Source organism: Dendropsophus ebraccatus, chromosome 3 (assembly GCF_027789765.1).
Source record: "Dendropsophus ebraccatus isolate aDenEbr1 chromosome 3, aDenEbr1.pat, whole genome shotgun sequence".
Classification (NCBI taxonomy): Eukaryota; Metazoa; Chordata; class Amphibia; order Anura; family Hylidae; genus Dendropsophus; species Dendropsophus ebraccatus.
The window spans coordinates 34,489,271-34,513,453 of record NC_091456.1 but is presented as its reverse complement, the minus strand read 5'-3'; the positions used below and the strand labels follow the sequence as shown (position 1 = coordinate 34,513,453).

The 24,183-nt window shown below is 41.1% G+C and overlaps 1 protein-coding gene across 5 annotated transcripts in view; it reads left to right on the top strand.

Annotated features, from left to right (window-relative positions):
* MYO1H (myosin IH) overlaps positions 1-24,183 on the top strand; it is a 111,909-nt gene that overhangs the window by 46,528 nt on the left and 41,198 nt on the right. For 4 of the 5 annotated variants that reach the window (XM_069961379.1, XM_069961375.1, XM_069961377.1 and 1 more), the window contains exons 3-6: positions 18,655-18,816; positions 19,959-20,074; positions 23,656-23,854; positions 23,941-24,021. In XM_069961379.1, coding sequence (XP_069817480.1) covers positions 18,655-18,816; positions 19,959-20,074; positions 23,656-23,854; positions 23,941-24,021 — 558 coding nt within the window. Of the gene's footprint in view, positions 1-4,376; positions 4,463-18,654; positions 18,817-19,958; positions 20,075-23,655; positions 23,855-23,940; positions 24,022-24,183 lie in introns of those variants that run through there. The other variant, XM_069961378.1, reaches the window with a different exon arrangement.

The window sequence follows — 24,183 nt, the reverse complement described above, 5'->3', positions numbered from 1 at the left end:
CACTGCTAGTATGTGACTATGTGAGCTATATACACTGCTGGTATATAGTTATGTGTGCGGTATATACACTGCTGATATATAGTTATGTGTGCGGTATATACACTGCTGATATATAGTTATGTGTGCGGTATATACACTGCTGGTATATAGTTATGTGTGCGGTATATACACTACTGGTATGTGGTTGTTGATGCATATACATACTGATGCCATATGAGCTAGAATCCCTCCTTGTACACTAGCTGTTCTGTATATGGACAACATGTTTGTAAAGTATACTGCCAGCTTTATGAAATTGTGGAGATCAGTTGTACACTGCAGAACTTAGTCAGCTTGTTTGTATATAACAGCAACCCAGGATTTTAGTGTTTTTAATCCTTTTAAATCTAAAATCTTGCATGTTAATTGGTTTATAATTATAGATAAAGGGGGTCATTTACTATTTGCAGTATATGTACCATCAGCCTTATCTAGGTAAGTTTCCTGTACCATGTGTATAGTTAAGGCTGGGTTCACACTGCTTTTTTTCTGTCCCTTTAATTGAAAACATGGATAAAAAAAATGAATGCATTTATGTGCTTCTGTTTTGATCCATTTTTCTATTGACTTACATTTTAAGGCTATGTTCACACAAGGTAAGTAAAGTATTAATCACAGCTGTTGTTGCCGATTTGCAACACGGCCGTGATTAATACTTTACCTACATTGTGCTGCAGCTAGAGGGAATCCCGGCCGCAGTGTATACACATAGTATACCTTATGGCCGGGATCGCTAGCGGCCCCACAAAAAAACTGACATGTCAGTTTTCTGCGTCCGCTATTCATTGAATAGCAGCCACAGAGAACCTGTCAGTTCACGCATTGTGTGCAGCGGGAATTCGGATGCAGGTGCACAAGGGTGCCCCCGCATCCGAATTCAGAAGAAATGAAGATCATTCGGCCAGTACTGCAGTACCAGCCATGATGATATTCAGTAACAACGCCATTCTGTGATCCGTTCTGTGTTCTGCCGTTCTGTGTGAACATGGCCTAAAAAAATAATAATCAAAAAACGGATCATAATTAGAGATGAGCGAACCTCGAGCATGCTTGAGTCCATCCGAACCCGATCGTTAGGCATTTGATTAGCGGTGGTTGCTGAAGTTGGATAAAGCTCTAAGGTTGTCTGGAAAACATGGATACAACCAATGACTATATCCATGTTTTCCACATAGCCTTAGGGCTTTATCCAACTTCAGCAGCCACCGCTAATCAAATGCAGAAAGTTCGGGTTCGGATCGACTCGAGCATGCTCCAGGTTCGCTCATCTTTAATCATAATGCATCCATTTTTTTAGCGTAAAAAAGTGGTCAATAACGCTTGTGTGTACACTAAAAAAAAAAGGATGCGTTTTGATCCATTTTTTAATTTTTTTTTTTTTGGGGGGGGGGGGGGAGTCAATGGAAAAACGGATCAAAACGGATGCAAACAAATGCATCCATTTTTCCACTTAATGGTACCGTTTAACGGACTGCAAAAACACAGTGTGAACTCAGCCTTACAAAAAGTCACATATGCCATGATTAATCAGCACACAAAGGTATACTGAAAATTTCCCACTAAAACTTCTCAGAGCTCAGTGCACATAATAAATGAAACTTGCCTATAAGACAAGTCATAAAAGTAAGATTCCATACTGCTACTGGATGTCGGACCAGCAACCAAAGGTGACAAGTTTTGAGGAATTAGGCAACTACACAAAAATTTGCAACTTTTTGACACAAAAACCACTGACTACACCATTGATAGTTTCCCCACATTTTTACCATACAATGTTCTATATAACCTACATACTTTAAAGCTTCTATTTTAACTATCCCACCATCTTCTAACTTTAAAATGTTCCCAGGCCAGGAATTCTTATTCTTTAGCAGGAGAGAACACCAGTGGATTGATACATTTTGGCGCCCGGAAGGGTGTTCTTTTAATGAACGTTTTCACCTGTCTCTTTTCGTTAAACTTGGTAGAGGAGAGGTTCAGTGGAAGAGTGGGAGACGAGAGAGAGGGAGGGAAAACCATTGGCAGGTGGAATAGCTTGTCCCATGTATTGAACTCTCTCTCTCTCTCTTTGCCTGTGTCTTCACCAAATAAGAAGGGAAGGCTCCTAACAATTCTCTATTGTTTCCCATCATCTTGAAATGAGTGTCAGATCACACAGGGGGTGCTTTGACCGTTAACTGCACAATTTAGCCCTCCCTCCCCACCTTGTGAAGGGCGGGCTCTTCATCTTGGACTTTCTCAGATTAGACGAGCGAGAGTTAGGGAAAAAGAAGCAGTCTTGATCCTACAGAATGGGCTTACCCTGAGTCTTTGTCCGCAGACTGCCCAGTGTGAAATCCACAGCGACATTAAATGTTTTCTAATGAATAATTACTCAAAGGGAATTCAGCAATATATGTGTAATGGATTGTACAGCGTTAAAACGTTTTATGCCGAGTACAAAAAATGTTATCCGTCACAAGCATGGTAATTGTTGTGGGGGAGCTTTTGTAATGGAGAGAGGGAGGGGGTTGCGGATCTGAAAAGCTGATCTGATGGTTTGACATTCCAAAACAAGAATCAAAGACAGGCTTTGGCAGTAAAGTAGGTTTTCAAGAGGGCAGTCAGAAAACCCGTCCTGCATTCTGAGCTGCGAGGAATGAATGATTTCCCTCTTTTTCTACAAGTCATCGCACAAGTTCCCAGTGTTTGTGGGAGCTAAAATATACTGTAGGTATAGCGCTACCACTCCTTTTCTATTAAGCAGATTAACATTTTGTTTCTTAAAATGCACAAGCGATTCACCGGCCTACAGAATAGCGAAATCCAGCAGTTTCTAATTAGGTTTGCCGTCCATTGCGAATGATATGAAACGCTAACTATTCGTCTTTGCATTTTTAGACATTGAGCAGGGATCCTAGCAACATATTAAAAATGCTTTCTATTATCGGATAGTTCTATATGAAGCACGGGAATTTACCAGCGTAGTTTTGCGAGAAGCTAAAAACTGAGGGGTATTTTTAATCAGAGAAATTTAAATTACAACTCTTATATCATATAAACTTTAAGTCTTGTAGTACAAGAGGTGTAGAGCCGGGTTGTGTTTTGTCTTTCAATGCCTAGAATCTTAGCAATGTTCAAGTTCAAAGTTTAATGTGGGTAAACAAGTGGCCATACAAAAACACTCCACCCATCCCACCCAGGTGGTTTATTATTTTTGCCAGTATTAGATGGTCAAGCATGCCCAGAGCATAGGCTTATTACTAGCCATAGAGAGGCCAAAGTACAGTGTAGGGTCCATCCCAGGCATGAGGCCACCTTATTGTGGTGGGATTGTTCACACTATTTGCAAATGGTATGCCAAGAGTCTCATGGAGGGTTTTTTAGCAGTTGGGGGGCTGATTTTAGCAATTTTTATATCTGCATTGGGTCTGTATCTTGCCATTGTGGTGAGCTGTTGCATTTTTCTGTGTTTTTGTGTGTCTGTAATTTCAGCCATAGCAACGTGCTCCTGCCTAGTGTAAATGGTGTTGTAGAATAGCTGACCAAATTTGTCTTTTTACCTGTGGTAAACAAGTGGTACATGATAAACTAGATATTTATGTGTCATGTAACTTTTAGCATACAAAATGCTTTGAGTATGTGTTTTTTTTTTCAATTTCACCCAAGCTTCCGCCGCAGAACCTCCCGGTGGAGCCCCGAATACTTACCCTTTGCTGAAAGTCCCGCTCCTGGACCCGGTCCCTGGGTGGAGGTATCGGCGCCCGAAGCTGAGCGCGCGCTGTATGCTAATTACCTGAGATGAGTCCGATGCCCATAGAGAATGACTGGAGCCGTCATTCTCTATGAGCATCGGACTCATCTCTGGTGCGCGCGCACGGCTGCGACGGCGATATCTCCGTCCCGGGACCGGGTCATGGAGCGGGACTTTCAGCAAAGGGTAAGTATCCGGGGCTCCACCAGGGAAGTCGGGCGGGCTCTGCGCCGGAATGCCGGGTGACAGGTTCCCTTTAAGAATACAGCACTGAGGCACCATATAGAAGTGTCAAGAAATGTTATGGGAGTTAAAGAGCTCAATAAATTCTCTATACTGTTTAGCCTATCCTGATTAAATTTATACATGTTCCCCACTGACACACAGTATGGCTGGGTTTCCACATATGACAATAAATCCCGGCAATATCACACAGGTATTGGGGGAGAAATGAGAATATGGGGGGGAGATTTATCAAACATGGTGTAAAGTGAAACTGTCTCAGTTGCCCCTAGCAACCAATCAGATTCCACCTCTCATTCCTCACAGACTTTTTGAAAAATGAAAGGTGGGATCTGATTGGTTGCTAGGGGCAACAGAGCCAGTTCTACTTTACACCAGTTTGATCTCCCCCCATGGTTTCCACCAAGCTTGGAAGCTCACTAGCAAAAATAAACAAAATTATGGGACGTGAGTCAAGTATGAGAATGTAAAATATGCATCAATCAATGAGAGCGATATTCAGCTAAACTATAAATCAGTGTGCGCCATACAAAGAAAAGCATTATTAGTATTATTATTAATAAATTTAAGCATTATAATTATTACTATTATTATTATTATGAGAGTTTGCTCCAAAAATATAATTTTGAAGCATTTGCGGGGGAAGTGCGGGAGGAACCTTAGATTGTCCGGGTGGCCCACTGAAGAGAATGGTGGTCAGCTGCTGCCACACCTATTACATGGAGCGAAGAGCAGCAGACTATCGTTTCACTATCGTTTTAATAGGTCGTATATAAAGACAACGATCAGCCGACGTCGTGTTTTTCTTTAAATACCATTAATACGGATGGCCTGGAAAAATGTCATTTTTAACCCCTTCCTTAACCACGACATACACTTAAGGGCCTTTTACACAAGCTGATTATCGGCCAGGAGCATTGAGGCCTGTGTAAAAGTGTCAGCTGAGGACTGGGAAAATGCCTGATCCTCGGCTGATCATTTCTTTAGAGCAGGCTTCAAAATTTCTCATAATCTACTGCACATCTTCCTGTGTTAACAGGGGATGTGAGACGGATGACGATAAAGGGATTGACAGATTAGGGATCACCCAGCAGTACGTACTTACCAATGCTGCTGTGATCCAGCATCCTATTCTCCAGCTCTCCCATCCAGCTGTTGTATATTCAGGCCCCACATCATCTGGCTGTCAATCATTCTAGAGGAGGTGAGGTTTGAAGACACGGCGGATGGATGGGAGAGTCGGGGGAACAGAATGCTGGATCACAGCAGCGGTATGTACTACTGTGTGATATACAGTAGAAGCTGACAGCACAGATATACATATATCCGTGCTGTAAGCTATATCACACATTTCCATGGCTGCTCAAATAATACATGGATTGTTCGCGCAGCCCAGCCGCTAGATTTATCGCACCCTGTAAGTGCACCTTAAACGATTATGGGTTAGAAGAAGGAGTATAACGCAGACTCAGGAGCCAAGCCTATATCATACCTGGTAGGTGACGACTGCTATCTACAAAACAGATGGCATCTCAGGGGGTGCAGCTGTGACTGGGCCCATAAATCAGTGGGGCCTGAGACTAACATTCAGCTCCAATGCTCAGCAGTATATGGAGGTCTGTGCAGCAGCACTGACAGGGGGAGAATTGTCACACCAGTTAGAGGTCAAAGTAGTAAAGTCACAAAAGAAGAGACTGCACTGAGGGGAGCAGAGGAGATAAGGATGTTATGTTAACTCCTTCCTCTTTATTAGAGAAATTGGTTTTACAAATTATAGCTATGGCCAAGACAAGATTAGCATTACAGCTACTAGACCTTCTTCTCCAGGCCCTAACAGGTACATGAGTCTACAGGGGCCCGCACTTGGCTCCTTAGTAATTCTGCCTGAGCCTCACTACTTGTGTAATACTTATATCCCCATAAACATAGTATAGTATCCCCATAAACATGTCTATCTATCTATCTATCTATCTATCTATCTATCTATCTATCTATCTTGTATAGTGTTAACATTGGTAAGACAATATTCTATGCATAATAAGGCTATGTTCACACAATGTATGTTTTACATGTTTTGCATAAATTGCGGTAAATTGTGCGCCCGCATCCAAATTCACCAGAAATGAAGATCTTCAGTAGCACCAGCCGTTCTCTGACCCGGCCAGGTCACAGAACGGCCGGTGTTATACGTAGCCTAATACTGTATATGTCTAAATATCAGTAATAGTTACCAAATAACACCAATACACAAGAAACAAATACTATCACTATTACTATCACTAATACTATCTGGCTCAGCCCATCGTGAAGACTTTTCTGACTATGACTCGTCTATGCAGCATTTGCTAGACAATCATTCCCAAGATTAGTGTTTGCATTGAGGTCCATCTTTGCAAATGTGTTAACAGTAAAAAAATACAGGTTAGGGTGCAAATAAGAAGCATTAACACCATTGTGGCACAATTATTTAAAGTGATATTCTCATCTCAACTAATATAATTGGTATGGCATGCTTTCCTGCATTCCCATTGTTGACAACTTGTTGTCTTGGTTACCAATCACCATTCTGCTCTAAAAGCAATGGTTGGATTGAGATTGTATAGATGTTTAGTAATATAGTGTAAATACACTGCTTAAACGATACGTGAATATGTATACTATAGCTCTCTTTCTCTCTCTCTCTCTCTCTCTCTCTCTCTCTCTCTCTATATATATATATATATATATACCAGACAGACCACTGTTCTTGGAGCAGAGCAGTGGTTGGTAACCTAGACAACAAGCTATCAACAATCGGAGGGAAAGATTAGCATATCAGGAGAAGGAGGAAAGTTTGCTAAATAAATACATTTGCAAAAATGTTTAACTTGATGATTGCTACATGTAACTATGTTAGTTGAGATGGGAGTACCCCTTTAAGTAATACATAGGTCTTTATTAGGGTTCGTTCAAGTGTACAGGATCTTCAGCAGATTTAATGGCGCAGTTTTTAAGCTGCAGATTCAAAGCAAATCTGCAGCTTCAATTCTGCGCCATCAAATCTGCTGCAGATCCTGTATGTGTGAACCCACCCTTATAAAATGTGTGTCCAGAATGTCTCTGTTTTATTCAGTCAGAAGGGCAGCTTGGTGTTTTTCAGTTTCATAAAATCACAGCATGAACTGTGTTCGCCATTTTTCAACGGGAACTATGGCATTTTTTCCCCCATAGACTTTATGAAGGGGGGGGGGGGGAGAAACGGAAGAAAATAAACCTCATACTAAGTGTGGAAATACCAGAGAATCTGCCTGAAATATCTCTAAGGGGGCTCTCACACTGCACTTTTTTTTTGCCTTTTTTGCGCAAAAAAAAAAATCCAATGTGGCGCATGGTGTTTTTTCTGGCCTTTTTGCCTTGCCGTGTGAGAGTTTCTTTGAGTTGCTTTTCAGGTCGGTGTCCGTGTTTGGGTCAAAATGCCAACCTGAATGCACACACTTCAGAAAGGAAGGAGTTAAGTGGCCCCTTCCTTGCTGTTGCGGGTGGCAGACTGTGCCCTGTTCCGGGGGTGTGGTGGTGTTGTGGTATGCCTTCCCCTGGCTTTCTCCCCGTCTTCTAGCAATAAACAGCTGAGCAGGGACACTGCTTCAGCCACTGATTGGTTGATATGACACTTGTGGCTTGTCTTCTCAGCCAATCAGCGGCTGCAGCAGTATCCCGGCTGCAGCCGCTGATTCACTGTGTCCTTCTTTGAAGAGGCAGAGCCTGGCACACTTGTAGCTCAGTGTGCCAGGCTCTGCTGAAGAGAGAAGAGTTCAGAGAGAGTATCAGTAGGGCCCCTCTTCCTCCCCCAGCAGAATAAGGTGGAAAGTGGCATATTCAGTTTTTAATGTGTAGAATAGCACAGAGGTGTACACTATCCAGCTAAAAAATGGCAACAGGAGCTAAAGAAATGGGGGGAAATTTTGCACATGTTCTCTTAGGTATCAGTTATATGCTTATCTCACGAGGGTCTCTCCTAAAAACATATGGAAACTGAAAAGTGTGTTATGAAATCATCTTGAGGTGTCTGACAGAGAACCTAAAGGTATGTTCACATGTTCAGATTTTTTTTATTGCAATTAATTGATTAATTCCTCAATAACAGAAATGGAAGACATGTGTAAAGGAAAAAGTGGGACTTCTTCTGTTTCCAAATCCAGATCTCGCTTTGTATTTAATAGTTACAATTATAAAGCTCAATGTGTGAACACACCCTAACATGGGTCTCTATTGATTGGCTACAAATTCTACTACTACTACTTTTATTCTTACCTGGGCCTGACTGGGCAGATGGGCCAGTCTTCTCTGCCTCCTGGAGATGTGCTATTTCCCTGCACATTACCAGTGGCCCCCCTGGAAGCTTTGGGCTGCCAGAATCATACTTTAACTATAAGAGCTCCTAATGAATAGTTAAAGGAAGTGCACTGAAGTGTATCATTCTACCTGTGAGTGAGCTGCAGTGATCTGGCCCGGAACGTATATATATATATATATATATATATATATATATATGTATATTGAGAAGGTTATATTAAATATGGAAAAATGGGGGTGGCCGTGTTTGGAAAAATTGGATTAGAGAGGGATAATGAATATGCAAAAATAAGTAATTTAAGAGTCCGGGAAAGGCCCAGCCCTACAGTGGGGATTTCCTACGGAGGGTGTTTACTACAGGGAGATCATTTCATATGAGGAGGGGGTTACTACAGTGGCATTATCTACATGGTAGAGGATTGTCTATGGGTAATTCCCTACATGGGGATACAATTTATTTGGGGGGCAACTACCAGGAGGACTACCTACGGGAGGGATATCACCGTGGGGGATGCTACCTACTGGGGGTACCACTATACAGGGGCACAGTGAGACCTAACTACTATTTGGGAGAAGTCTGATTACTATATGGTTGCACGGGGGGTGATGCTGTGGAGCAAGGAGCCTAAAATGATTATCTAGAAAATTCTGCATAGACGAGTCATGGTCAGAAAAGTCTTCACGATGGGCTGAACCAGGAGAAGAAAATGAAAAGCAAAAACTTTACCTGCAGTGAATTCATACAGGGAAAACGCCCCCTGTGAGTCAATGGATGTAACTGTACTATAATCGCTTAAGATGTCTACAGAAGCTGTGTACAGCTTGATATACCTCTATATATGGTCACTACTTAGTGGATTTTAATCGGTGACTATATAGTGCTATAATCTGGTCACTGTATGGTGATGATGGTAGTGGTCATGGTCAAATAACACATAAACCCTAAATAATTTAGACCATATAAACAACAGGTGCTAAATGCCAGAATTCAATGCACAATCAGAAAGAAACAAACTTACCTATCTATCCTAGTTTTGAAACTACCCAAAATCCATTTGTTTTGGTTTTTTTTGTTCTGTATTGTGTTGCTGTACTTCCTGGTTGAGCAGTTCCCAGAATGCAGTACATGTTCCAGAATGCAATGCTTTCCCTCAGCTGTTCAGCACAGTCCACAGTCCTTGTAGCACCTGCTTCTGGCCTTTTAGAGATGGTGAATCACTCAGGGGATTGGGGGATCCAGCCGCGCCTCCTGTGACATCACGCCCTGCCCCCTGTCTGCATCATCAGCCTGCACTCAGCAGACACACACAACGTCAGACAAAGGCATGGAATATTTGTCTCCTAAGGGGGGAGAGCAGTGGGAGCAGGATACAATGTGAAATTGCACAGAGGCCATTTTTCTTCAGTTCCTGGATTTCTACCAGCTACCAGTGTGGCAGAACCGCACAGATATGGTGATACATTATATAGACACATCTATATAACTTTTAATGTACTTTTAATAGAAAACAAATTCTCCTTATGTCGAGTTCCCCTTTAAATAGTCCCCAAAATTTAAACCAATTAAAATATGACACTTGGGAATACCAGTTATGGTATAAAATTCTTGTATATAAAATATAAAAGCACTTATATAAAATTCTTTACTTAGTACAGTGGTATCATATTAGTTACTGTGAATGTACCTTATATGGGTCTACATTGCTAGCTTCAGATTTATATATTATTGTGCAGGCTAGATGGCTAGCTGCTATACCAGCATAGTGGTGCTGTTCTGGGTTATACCCTATTTGACATAGAGTGTGTATTTTTGTACCTGCTTTAATAAAGTACTTTTACTTATGTTTGGTGTGCCAATCTGCCTATTCAGCATATTTATTTTCTTTGTGGTAGTGGCCATGGTGTAATTTTTATTATTTGTCCTATGTTTACTGGTTATATTGGTAATATCGGCCTTGGTATACTGTGTTTGGTCTGTAAATGTATGGTGGTAATGTGGTGTCCCACCACGGGTGTTGCTATTGGTTTCACTCTTCGTAAAAGCCTGTACTTTTAAGATTAAGTGGTAATGAAGTAGTTCCTGAGTTTTGCCACAAGATGTTATTATCACAAGTATGTATGTCTAGATATTGCACGGCTGTAGTACCCAAAGAATTATTGTTTGTTTATGTACCACATGGATCTGTACACCAATAAGAGTTGTTTCTTCTTTTCACCTATCATCTCTCTCTTTACTTCTACATATGCACTGCTCACCCACTCACAGCACACCTTATATGCACTGTAGGAAGGAAGTCACATGGGTAGAGGAAGAGTAGGGTCTTTTGTCTTTGAATTCTGTAGTCAAGTTGGGCCCTGGCTCCTGCCAGGTCCCCAGTATCAGTAAGCAGTCTAGATGTAGATCAGAGCACATGCAGCTAGATACAGTTTCTTCTCAATTAACCTCACTCCACACTATGCAGTGTTAAGCTTTCACTAGAGAGGACAAGTCAGGGATCATCCTAACCCACTCAGGACAGGACAGTATCCATAAAGAAGTAAGGAACTGATCCGAATAGAGCAAAGTTGCTAGAAGCCTATGAACTCTATCTCGCAGCGTGGGTGTCAGCAGGGAACCCTCAGCATTCCGCTCATGCCAGGTAACAAGGTCTGGGGCTTGTGTCACCCTCTAGGACGGGTCACTCGACACTGGTGGGCAATAGGTGGTGCAAAGACCAAAGAGTCAAAACGCAGGCATAAGGTTTCTCTCTACTCTCAAGTATTCTTCTATTTCTACCTCCGAAAATCCAGCAGAGCACAGTACTACTTGGGTTGGGACTCTCTCGACATCCTCCTCTCTACTCTTCTGATTCTTTCTTCTACCTCTCATCACGCAATTCAGTCAGCACGACTGTATCACTCCTTCTACTCTCAGTACAGATCTTGATTACCAAGTATTAAGTAAGTTATCAAGTGTAAAGTATTGTATCAAGGCAAAGTTGTATTATCTGCTGCCTACCTCAAGTAATCTTCAGAGTAAACAAGATTATATTTATGCTAAAGAAACTCTGTGATTCCTTGTGAAGCACCGACACAGCACACACCTTCCTTGGGTCATTTCCCCATTCTGTGGGTGGCAGTACCAATAGTCCAGTTGGGTCACTACTCCACTCCAGACCACCGTGATAAGTACCCAAGGGACCCCTCAACAACCCGGCAGGTCACAACAAAATACCACCGAGCAAGGCTATATCTCGGCCAACCACCACAGGACTGGTGTCACGCTTAACCACCTGGCAAGTGACCGGCCGTACCTCCACACCGGGGGTCACCACAGTAACATGTATTGTGATAATAGTTGCTTCTTGTATATTGGTGTTATTTGGTAACTATGACTGTTATTTATAGATATACACTATTATCATGCATAGAATATTGTCTTACCAATATTAACATTATACAGAATGTGTGTAATATAGATAGATAGATTTATAAGAACATAGAACATTTATAAGCAGCTGAATATGTGATATTATAAGTTACTGTACAGTATAGCAATCAGCATGTGGAGTATAATGTATAGTAAGTGAATAAACCTGAAAAAAACAGCCGCAGTTCGTAGATACAGAATGGAGCTGCAGATCCCCATAATGCAGTAGCGTAGTACAACAGGCTAGAATAAAGAAGCGGTTCTGCAGGTAAATTATAGTAGCAGTGTGTATAGCTGAGTGTGAGTTCAGGCAGATTATAGCAGCAGTGTGTATAGCTGAGTGTGAGTACAGGCACATTATTTCAGTAATGGAGAGGATGGGAAACACAAGGGCTGACAGATACTGCAGAGAGCATGAAGGAATGAGCGGGGAATATGCGGGCAGCACTCTCTGTCCGGGGAGAGAGGGGTTACAGCTATGAGGAGATTACCTCCACAGTCCTGTCACCTGATGCAGGCCCCAGCCTGAAGTGGTTCTGCTATGATTTGGAAGGTGAGGGAGACGTACAGTGCTGTAGACCACCCTGTGCAGACGATACACCTCCCCCACTCTCCCTTGCACCCAGTACAGGGAGCTCTTAAACCAAAGCAATGCTCTTAATCCAAGTTACCGAGGTACCACTGTACCATTGGGGGAGGGGGCAAAAAAATTAGGATGTTCATCAATGGTCAAGTAATCCACAGTAGGTTAAAGGACAATCCTGAAAATGTTCACAAAAGACAGCAGAGGTATTGCAGAGACCAAATGGCATCTTGAGATTCTCAATGTGCATTCTGAGTGTGGCTTTTTGTTTCTAGATGTTTCCTTCTCGAACTCGTATAAGGTTGTGGGCCCCGCGTCAGCCCAGAGAATTAATAAAGCCTCTTGTAAACAAATTGATGTCACCAGAACGATCTGTCTCCGTATACTTGAGTTGAATTTTTGGACAGATTGGGGCTAGGTTTACACTGCGTTTTTGCTGTCCAGTTAAAGATGATGTGTCTCCTAAATTTTCTTTTACTGATTAGAGTCAGATATTAAAACGTATTCTTTTATTCCAATCTGTTTTTATTTTCTGATTGTAAGTTTTTTATTTATTTATTTTTTGTACATTGTTATTGGGGGTGCCATATTTCCTGGGCAGTTCTTAAAGGGGTTATGCAGCGCTACAAAAACATGGCCACTTTCCCACTACTGTTGTCTCCAGTTTGGGTGGGGTTTTGAAACTCAGTTCCATTGAAGTAAATGGAGCTTAATTGCAAACCCCACCTGAACTGGAGACAACAGTAGGGGGAAAAGTGGCCATGTTTTTGTAGCGCTGGATAACCCCTTTAACAGCATTCAGTGACATGCTTTACTGCAATACTTATGGACATAGCAGACAACAGACCAAGTCTGATCCCTTGAGATGAATGTAAAACATTACCGAGCGTGCTCTGTGAACTTTGAAGAGGTCATTCTCCAGGGAGCTGCTATTGTCTTTTCTATCTACTGGTGTCACATGACGCTGCAATGCTGTACAGATCACTTTACAGCAGCCTCCTCTTATCACTACAGAAAGAACAATAGGTCTCACCTTAGGGTACTATTACACCAACAGATCTGACGAAAGATTATCTGCCAAAGATTTGAAGCCAAACCCAGGAACAGACTATAAACAGAGAACAGGTCATAAAGGAAAGACTGGATTTCTCCTCTTTTCAAATCCACTCCTGGGTTTGGCTTCAAATCTTTGGCAGATAATCTTTCGTCAGATCTGTTGGTGTAATAGTACCTAGTCTTAGTCTTAGTCTTAGTCTTAGTCTTAGCCCCAGTGGGAAGAATGAAAACTGTAAGATTTTAGGATTATTTTATAATATAGATAGAAAAACGGAAAATAAATTCCACCAAAAAAATGTAAACTGATCCTTTTTTTTTTTTTTTTTTTTTTTATGTTTAACCCCTAGACGACCCTGGACGTAACCCTACGTCCTGGGTGTTTCTCCGGCTATGAAGCGTGCTCCGGAGCGGAGCGCGCTTCATAGCAGGTGGGGGCCGGCTGTGCAAGTGACAAGTGACAAGGGGAGTCCCCTGTCACTTACCGATCGGGACCCCCGCAGTGTGACTGCGGGGGTCCCGATCATTGAAACGGACCGCCGGAGGTCTCTTACCTGCCTCCGTGTGGTCCGATCGGCAATCTGCTGCACTGAGCCGGCACAGGCAGGCTCAATGAGCAGATCGCCGATAACACTGATCAATGCTATGCCTATGGCATAGCAATGGTCAGTGTAAAAATCCAAGTAGTGTATGTAGAAGTCCCCCAAAGGGACTTCAAATGTGTAAAAAAAAAAAAAGTTCAAAACACTATTACACTACCCCAAAACCCCTCCCCCAATAAAAGTTGAAATCACCCCCCTTTCCCATAATATAAATAAAACATATAAAAATAAATAAATAGATAAACATATAATATACCGTAGCGTGCGTAATTGTCCGATCTATTAAAATATAACAAGCGTCATTGCGAACGGCGAACGGCGTACACGAAAAGAGGGGAAAAAGTGCGCAGATTACCGATTTTATGTTACATTATATATTAAAAAAAATCAATAAAAAGTGATCAAAACGTCCGATCTTCACAAATATGGTATTAATAAAAACTAGAGATCATGGCGGAAAAAATGACACCCCATACAGCCCCGTAGGTGAAAAAATAAAACCGTTATAAGCGTCACAATAGGCCCATTTTATTAATATTTAATTGCCAAAAAAAAGGATTTCATAAAAAAAAATATATATAACATTAGAGAATCTGTGTAACCTGCATATGGTTGTGTTCGTACTGACCTATAGAATAATTGTATCATGTCGCTGTTACCATATAGTGCATTACGTAGACACAGGAACCCCCCAAAAGTTACCATATTGCATTCTTTTTTACGATTTCACCTATTTATATCTTCATAAATAATATATTTGGAATTCCATCATACATGTTATGGTAAAATGAATGACGCCATTACAAAGTACAACTATTCCTGTAACAAACAAGCACTTACATGGCCTGTAGATAGAAAACCGAGAGTGCTAGAGCTCTTAGAAGGGGAGGAGGGAAAAACGAAAACACTAAGATCAAAATTTGCGCGGTCCACTGGGTCATTTTGGGCCTGGTCCTCAAAGGGTTAACATACACAAAAAGGAGATTGATCATGTTTTTGTGTATGTTAAAATTAAACATTTTTAAAGCAGATACAGTAAAACTGATACAAAAACGCAGTGTCAACCTACCCTGAGGCAGAAAGTGGCGCATTCAGTTTTACAGAATAACACAGAGGTCTGCACTATCCAGCTACAAAAAAACAAAGCAACAGGAACTAAAGAAATAGAGGCAATTTGGCACACATTTTCTTAGGTATCGGTTAAAAGGGCCCCCATCATCCCCGCTGCCCGCATCCTGGATGGATGCGGGCAGGGATAATGGAGGATGCGAGCAGCGGGGAGGATGCGGGCAACGGGGATGATGGGGGGCTGGGATGGAAGATGCGGGCGGCGGTGCTGATGGGGGGCGAGGATGGAGGATGCGGGCGGCGTGGGATGAGGGGGGCAGGGATAGAGGATGCCGGTGGCGGGGCTGATGCGAGCGGCGGGGCTGTGGGCGCCAGGGGGTTAAAGCACATACTCACAGCGGGATGTCAATCCCGCTGCGAGTATGTGCTAACATAGGCATCAATGGTACTGGATCCGCAGCTGATTTTGCTGCGAATCTGCAGAAGTGAGATCCGCTGCGGATCCGGTAGGTGCAAGAAATAATTGCAGCAAAATTGGTTCCACACCCCAAAAATAATGTATAACATATAACGTATAACATAATGTATTATTTTTATAGCATAAAAATAATAACATGTAAAACAAATGAAACAAACATTCAGAATCAGCTGAATATGTAATATCATAAGTTACTGTACAGTATAGCAATCAGAATGTGGAGTATAATGTATCCCCATAATGCAGTATTGTAGTACAAAAGGCTAGAATAGAGAAGCAGAACGGTCACAGAACGGCTGGTGTCTTACGTCATGTGAACATGGCCTTAGGCTGTGCCTGATTTACTAAATTGTTCCCTTTTTGTCCACTTTTAGTGGATCGACACATTTACTAAAGGTGTGCAACACAATTTGTCCACAAACCAGACAAACCCTTCATTTCTGTCCCAAACTTGCCTCCTTCTCCTGATATGCTGCTGTTTCCCTCCCATTGTTAATAGTTACAGTAACTGTCTAAGTTACACACCACCACTCTGCTCTAAAAGCAGTGGTCTGGCTGGTGTATATATAGCTATAATGTAGATGTATAAAGGTAAAGTGTATGAATACTGTATAATATATATATATATATATATATATATATATATATATATATATATATATATATATGTATATACACTACTATAGACACCAGCCAGACCACTGCATATCAAGAGAAGGAGATAAGTTTGCTAAATGAATGTATTTGCACAAATATTTAACTTGATCAGTCCTACAAGTATAACTATGTTAGTTGAGATGGGAGTACCCCTTTAACTTTTGACCCGGGCAAAGGGTCTGAAAATATGTACAGTATAGTGGTGTAAAATTGTCACAAATTTTGGAGAAATCACTTTCTCAAAAATGTCCAAAAATGTTTTGTGAAAATATCTGAGAACAGTGTGCAAACATGGTTTTTAATGAGAAAAAAAATCCTTTTCAGAAATGTCTACACACCTAGATTGATAAGAAAAAAAAATACATTAGAATAAGTCCAAAATGTAACATTATTTGATAAAAAAAAAGGGTTTTGAGTCTAAATGAACTGCACACATAACATAAAAAGATGGGCAAATCTGTCTGAATAATGATGATGATAATAATTATAATATTGTTTAACAGGATATCACAATATAATGTTAGTGGGTCACTTTTTTTTTATTTCCTTGAACTAGAGGAATATGTTTAAAAAAAAAAAAAAAAAACTGGCTTGCAAAATAGTATATGTTCCCATAAATTCTTATTGTTTTTAAATATTTAGGCGCCACCTAGTGGACAACATGGGAAATAGCAATGATATTAACATCAAATGGAACAATCCAGCACTTCCTGAGTATAAAATCTGTATTTATTCCATAATCTTACAAAATATGTCACAGATACTAAAGCCCATCTTAAAACACCTTGAGTTGAACTCTATGGTTTTTAATTACAGCATGTGTGGATTCAGGCAAGTTTTTGCACATGGATAAGGAGTAGGACATGTCTTTTTTCTTTTTTCCTGAATGTGATTTTTAAAGCTTTGTTTACACAGCATTCTGTATTTTTGAAGGACATTGTTCTGAGGGGAAAATATGGGTTTATTTGAAAATTATGGCCGTAATGATCAAAATTTGACAATATTTTTGCCCCCAAATGACGCCTGTCCAAAAATATGTCCAAAAACAAATGTGTGAACATAGCCTTAATCTGTGTAGGAAAGAATCTGCTTTGTAGTTCACAGTGTAAACTGCTGCACAAATTCACATTGAAGTCAACAGGAAGCAGAATACGCACGTTTTCATGCAAAGCTGCACTTGTTTTTCCTCTTTTTTTCCCATGCAGTAAAAATAAAAAAGACAACTATGTTTTTAATGCTTTCATACTTTTCCATGAGCGTTTATTTCATGTAGAATAAGTTGTAGTTTTTTTATGGTCACCAATTTGGGGGGTACGTATCATTTTTCAATACTTTTTTGGGTGGGGAAGAAAAAGAGAAAACAGAAGTTGCAAGTGGTGAAGAGTTAACCCATGCAGAGTTAGGCCATGTTCACATGGTGTAAGACACCGGCCTTTCTGTGATCCGGCCGTTCTGTGACAGATAAGATCATCCCAGCTGGTACTGCAGTATCGGCCAGATGATCTTCACTTCTGCTGAATTCGGATGCGGGCGCATAAGTGTGCGTTCGCATCCAAATTCACCGTTGCACACAATGGAGTGTGCGGCCAGAACTGCACGCTCCATTGTCTGAACTGACAGGTTTTCTGTGGTCGCTATTCAATTCAATGAGGATTCCCTCTAGCTGCAGCACAATGTAAGTTGCAAGAATGGCCGTGATCAATACTTAACTTACGTTGTGTGAACATGGTCTTAGTAAGTGGTCTGAGCTGCTTTCTGTGTGTTAAAGGGGTTATCCAGCTCTGATAAATATGTCCACTTTCTTCCAGCGACAGCACCACTCTCGTCTCCAGTTTGGGTGCAGGTTTTGTAACTGAGTTCCATTGAAGTGAATGGAGCTTAAAGACAAACCACACCTGACCTGGAGACAAGAGTGTTGCTGTCTCTCAAAGAAAGTGCCCATGTTTTTATAGTACTGGATAATCCCTTTAAAGTCTCTAAATTGATTAAAATTTTGCAGGCTGGCTCTAGTTAGTAGAAGTGGTTCCGACCTGACCAGAGGTCCACAAAGGTAATGGACTGGTAAGAGGCCCTTGACTGTTACCTTCTCGAACTAGAAGTGTAATGCTGCTCTACCCCTTGAAGTCATGAGAAGGAATATCCCTCACGCCAGGGCAAAGCTGGTACACAGGGTATCTGTAGAAATTCCTTGTAGGAACCAGACTTGGTCCCAAGTGGCCCTGGATAAAATAAATGTATAATTATTTTTTTAGAACCCAAGCCCTGATCCCTAATATATATATATATATTTATATTTATTTATTAAAGGGGGGGGGGGGGGGGTGTGTGCTGATACTAGTGTTGTTGGCAGAGAGAGTCCCCACATTTCAACACTGCCCTAAGGGTTCATGCACAAGTTGTATTTTTTGTTTTTTGCCTTTCTTTAACTTTATGATACAACATTATTTTCTTTGTCAGGGAGCAAATGGGAAAGAGAATGGCACCAATATGCACATTGAAGGCTCTCTTAGTGCACGGGAGAAGGTCGGAGTGCAGGATTTTGTGCTGCTGGATTCCCACACCAGTGAGACTGCTTTCCTTGACAATCTGCGCAAACGCTTCCAGGAGAATCTTATCTATGTAATGTCTTTTATTCCTCAGTGATTTTAATATCATTCATATGTAAGGACATATCCCTTCCCTCTATCCAAATACTGTGTAGTTATACACTGTTCTATGTTATAGCATGTTGATTTATGTTAAAGTTTAAAGGGGTATTCTACTCAAACATAACCTTTCATATGTTGAGACTAACAATTCCTTCCATACTTGGTATTATTATCTTTTCCCCTGAGCTTTTCTCTCTGTCTCTCCTCCTCCCCCCTCAATTCTGAGACTGCTGATGTAAACAACTTCTTGGCAGGCTGTATCTGCAACTTTGTGGCTTCTTTGTAATGCCGGGAGAGTTAATCGGAGGTCAAGTTGCTGATGAACTCACCATGATTAATACTCCCAGCATTACAAAGAAGCTACAAAGTTGCAGATAAAGCCAGTCAGGGACTTGTTTACATCAGCCATCTCGGAAAGGGGGGGAGGGGGAGATAGAAAGAAAAGCTCACACTTTTTTTGTGTCAATTTTTTCACCAGAAAACAGCAGCTCAGAATTGGAGGGAGGAGACTGAATAGATAATAACAAGTATAGAATGTTAGTCTCACCATGGGCAGCAACATGACAAGTTATGTTTGAGTGGAATACCCCTTTACTGCTGTTAGATACACTCCTTTATGTGTACTGTCCTCTGATATGTCCTTATCATAAGACATCAGTAATGGTGACCACATAATCCTATAATAGTTCTTCCACACACAGAGAAATTGTCCCCCAGCATTGGTGCACACATAGGGGGAGATTAATCAAACATGGTGTAAAGTGAAACTGGCTCAGTTGCCCCTAGCAACCAATCAGATTCCACCTCTCATTCCTCACAGACTCTTTGGAAAATGAAAGGTGGAATCTGATTGGTTGCTAGGGGCAACTGAGCCAGTTCCACTTTACACCATGTTTGATAAATCTCCCCCATAGTGCCCCACACACAGTTATTTTACCACCTGCTTAGTAATAATGCCACTAGGTTTTTTTCAATAAACCTTTAGATTCGCTTGCAGAAACCTGAACCAGTGTGTTAGAATATCAGTGATGGTTATAGGCAGTGATCTAGTACTAGTGTTTTGTCTATTTTATGACTATAGGGTTTTATAAAATCTTCTCTTCTTTTTCTCAGACCTATATTGGGACATTGCTGGTTTCTGTGAACCCATATAAGAATCTTGAGCTGTATACTCAGCAGCAGATGGAACTCTACCAAGGTGTAAATTTCATTGAGCTGCCACCGCACATGTAAGACTGGATTTATTAAAACCGTACAATTGTTTAGTAGTGTTTATTGTTTTATTATCAATTTATCTAGTGCCACTGATTTCTTACATATATTTAATATGTTTGTAAGTGACATAGGAGAAGGTTTGGTAGGTAAGGTTAGTGATATAGGAGAAGGTTAGGTAGGTAAGGCTTGTCTTTTTGCTGATGACACAAAAGTGTGCTATAGGGATGATATTCCTGGAGATGTCATATTTAATATGGAAAATAATTTAGCTTTACTAGATAAGTGGTCCAAACAATGGAAACTGCAGTTTAATGTTTCTAAATGTAATATAATGCACTTGGGAGGAGGAATCCTCTATTTGAGTATCATATCGGCAGTACTGTGTTTGCAAAGACTTCAGAAGAGAAGGGTTTAGGAGAAGTGATTTCTGACAGCCTTAAAATGAGTCACCAGTGCAACCAGGTGGTAGGGCAAGCAAATTGTATGCTGGGCTATATATATATATATATATATATATATATATATATATATATATATATTGGTATGCTGGGCTGTATATATATAATGGTATGCTGGGCTGTATATGTATAATGGTATGCTGGGCTGTATATATATAATGGTATGCTGGGCTGTATATATATAATGGTATGCTGGGCTGTATAGCTAGACTTATAACCAGTAGGAAGAAGGAGATTGTGATCCCACTGTATAGAGCTCTGGTGAGACCACATCTGGAATACTGTGTGCAGTTCTGGAGGCCTCACCTAAAAAAGGATATTGATAAAATAGAAGACAGGCTACAAAAATGGTGGTGGGTGTCAGGCATAAAAAATATCAGGAAAGACCTAAGGATCTAAATTTGTATAGTCTGGAGGAAAGAAGGTAAAGGGGAACACCTTTAAATATGTTAAAGGACTAAAGAAGGTTAAAAAAGTAATAATAATAATAATAATAATAATAATAATAATAATAATAATAAAAAAGAACTCAAGATCAAAGGGGGCACAGTCAGAGGTTAGTTGGGAGAAAGCTCAGAAGCAAAGTGAAGCTATAACTGAAAAGAAAAGCTATTACTGAAAGAGTAGTAGATGCTTGGAATAAACTTCCAGCAGATATGGTAGGTAAATCTACAATAACTGAATGTAAACCTGTCTGGGATAAATATACAGTGGTCCCTTAAGATACAATAATTGGTTCCAAGATGACCATTGTATGGAAAACTAGTAATTGGTTCAGAAGCCGCCAAAATATCCCAAAATGAAGAAAAAAAAAATTAAAGAAAAATAAGCAGATAACTCGTATAGATAAAGCAAGCCCTTACATACAACAATCAGAAAGAGCTACTGGAGGCTGTAAACTACCTCCTATGTAGAAGACCAAAGCGTTTTCAGGGTCCTATACAGATTACACAGGGTCCTAGAAAAATAAAATAAAGCCTCCCTCACCTGGTGTCCAAAGAAGCAACTCATCCTGGAACAGGTTAAGTGTGGTAGAGATAATGTAGTATCACACTGTACTGTAGAGAGGCGCTACTAGAAACACATAACAGCACAGCAGTACAGGACAAGTAGTATCACTTACATTGTAGAGAGGTGCTACTAGAAACACATAACAGCACAGCAGTACAGGACAAGTAGTATCACTTACATTGTAGAGAGGTGCTACTAGACAGCCAATCACTGCATGTGTGGTGCTCCACCGATGTGGTGGACGACAGGTAACTTGCCAGATGGTGAAGTGTGACTCCACTACAGTAGTGGGTGGTCGGGGAATAGCTCAGCCAGGTGTTATGCTGTCGTGACGCCAGTATGCTGGCACACCTGCTTTTATTTTAGTGAGACTGGCTATACCCTTTCCCCTGTGGTCAGTAACCTGCCGGGCTGTTTGGGGGTCCCTTGGGCGCTTATCACGGTGGTCCAGAGTGGAGTTGTGACCCACCTGGACTATCCGTACCACCACCCACAGAAAGGGGAGATGACCCAAGGAGGATGCAATGGCTGTGTAGGTGCTTAGAAATTAACCACTTAGTCCAGTTAAATAAATAACTTCTTCTTTACTTTTAGAAATACTTAATACAGTGATATACAGCAGACTTCTGTCTTGACAATACACTTTAGACTTTAGTGACAGGATCTGTGCTGAAAGCCTATAGAGTAGTGTAGCCATGCTGGCTGAATTGCATGCTGAGAGGTAGAAGGGGTTCAGAGAAGTAGAGAGGAGGATGTCTAGAGAGTCGCAACCCAATGTAGGGCTGTGCTCTGCTGGAACTTTAGAAGTAGAATATGTAGAATACTTGAGAGTAAAAAAGAATACTTGTGCCCGTGTTTTGATTCCTTGGTCTTTGCACCATCTCCCCCCCCCCCCCCCCAGTGTCCTAGAGTATGACACAAGAGCACGTTATCTGGGTTGAGTAGAGTGGTCAGAGTTCTCTGATTACACCCGCACTGCGAGATAGAGTATGTAGGCTTCTAACAACTTTGCTCTATCCGTATCAGTTCCTCTTTCTTCAGGATACTGTCCTGCACCTTTAGACTTTGTTTAGACTTTGTTCATGGCGTCGGCTGGGATGAACCCTGACATGTCCTCTCTGAGGATACTTAGCACTGCATAGTGCGTGGGGGTGCTGCTTTCAAGAAGAGAGTGGCCGTTTCTATATACCTCTGCGCTACTCAACGTCTAGACTAAGACTTGACTTGTCCTCTAACAGGGGACCTGGCATAAGTCAGGGCCCAACTTGACTGCTGCAGGGACTGTCCTCTCACTACAGTAACCAGACTAAGACTCAATAAGTGTGTGGCTACACTACCTCTCCCCATGTGACAACTTCCTAGAGCATATGTAATATGTGCTGTGAATGGGTGAGAAGAGAGTGCAAAAGAAGAAAGGAAATAGGTAGAGAAGAGAAAGAGCTCTCATTGGTGCACAAATCACAGAAACAATAACCCTTTAGTTACCTACAGCTGTGCAATACTTAAGCATACAATATACATACTAGCGACATCTAGTGGTAAAACTTAGGTACTACTTCATCACCACTACTACTTTAAAGTACAGGCTTTTGCGGGGGGTGGGGTGTAAAGACAAGAAACACCCGTGGTGGGACACCACACATGCATGTCACTAATACTGGGATTTTTGAAGTAAAATGGCCATTTTTATTGGTCAGTCATCTACTTATGCACATTTGGTCCAAAAAGGAACATTCTATATTGAAAATATTGTATCCTGAGGCCATTGTAAGTTGAGGGATGACTGTATATCTATCCTAAGATAATAAGAAGGGAAATACAACAATCTTCTATGTTTCTATCTTCAGACACATATTGATTGAAGCCTGTTGCATATTGACTATCCAACTCCTTTTGTTTTCAGGGAGATAAGCCAATTCCAGAGCTGTCTGGCAGCAGCTTTACTCCCTTTTTCTCATTCAAAGTACATGGACATTCAGCCAAGCCAAATTGGGCAAATAGGGGAAAAAGCTAAATGAACATTTGATCAATAGCTATCAAAGGTGTATGGACGCCATACTAGGTAAGGGTATGTATGTGAGCACGCCTCTATAGAACTGACCGCACATCCCTTTCTCTTTCTTCAGCTATGCAGTTGCAGATAACGCCTATAGGGTGATGTGCACAGAGCGGAACAATCACTTCATCCTTATATCTGGAGAAAGTGGATCCGGAAAAACAGAGACTTCGAAAAAAATTCTGCAGTACTTGGCTATGGCATGTCCAACCACCGAGAAGCTGCACACAATCAGAGACAGACTTCTCCTCTCCAATCCTGTTTTGGAGGTAACTGTAACATATACATAGTATATAGATAGCTTTTACTGAATATATACATCCTGTTACAAATCCCTTACTTTTGATTTTGTTAGGCTTTTGGAAATGCCAAAACCCTCCGTAATGACAACTCCAGCAGGTTTGGAAAATATATGGATGTACAATTTGACTACAAGGTAAATATAACATTTTCTTTCTTATCAAATACATACTAGCTTATTCCTAAGTTCCGCAACGGATGGAAAAGCCCTGTAATGGAGTGTTTCCCCACCCGGTATGATGTACCAATATCATGCCGGGAACGGAGAAACTGTTTGAATCTCAAACATTTCAGTAGT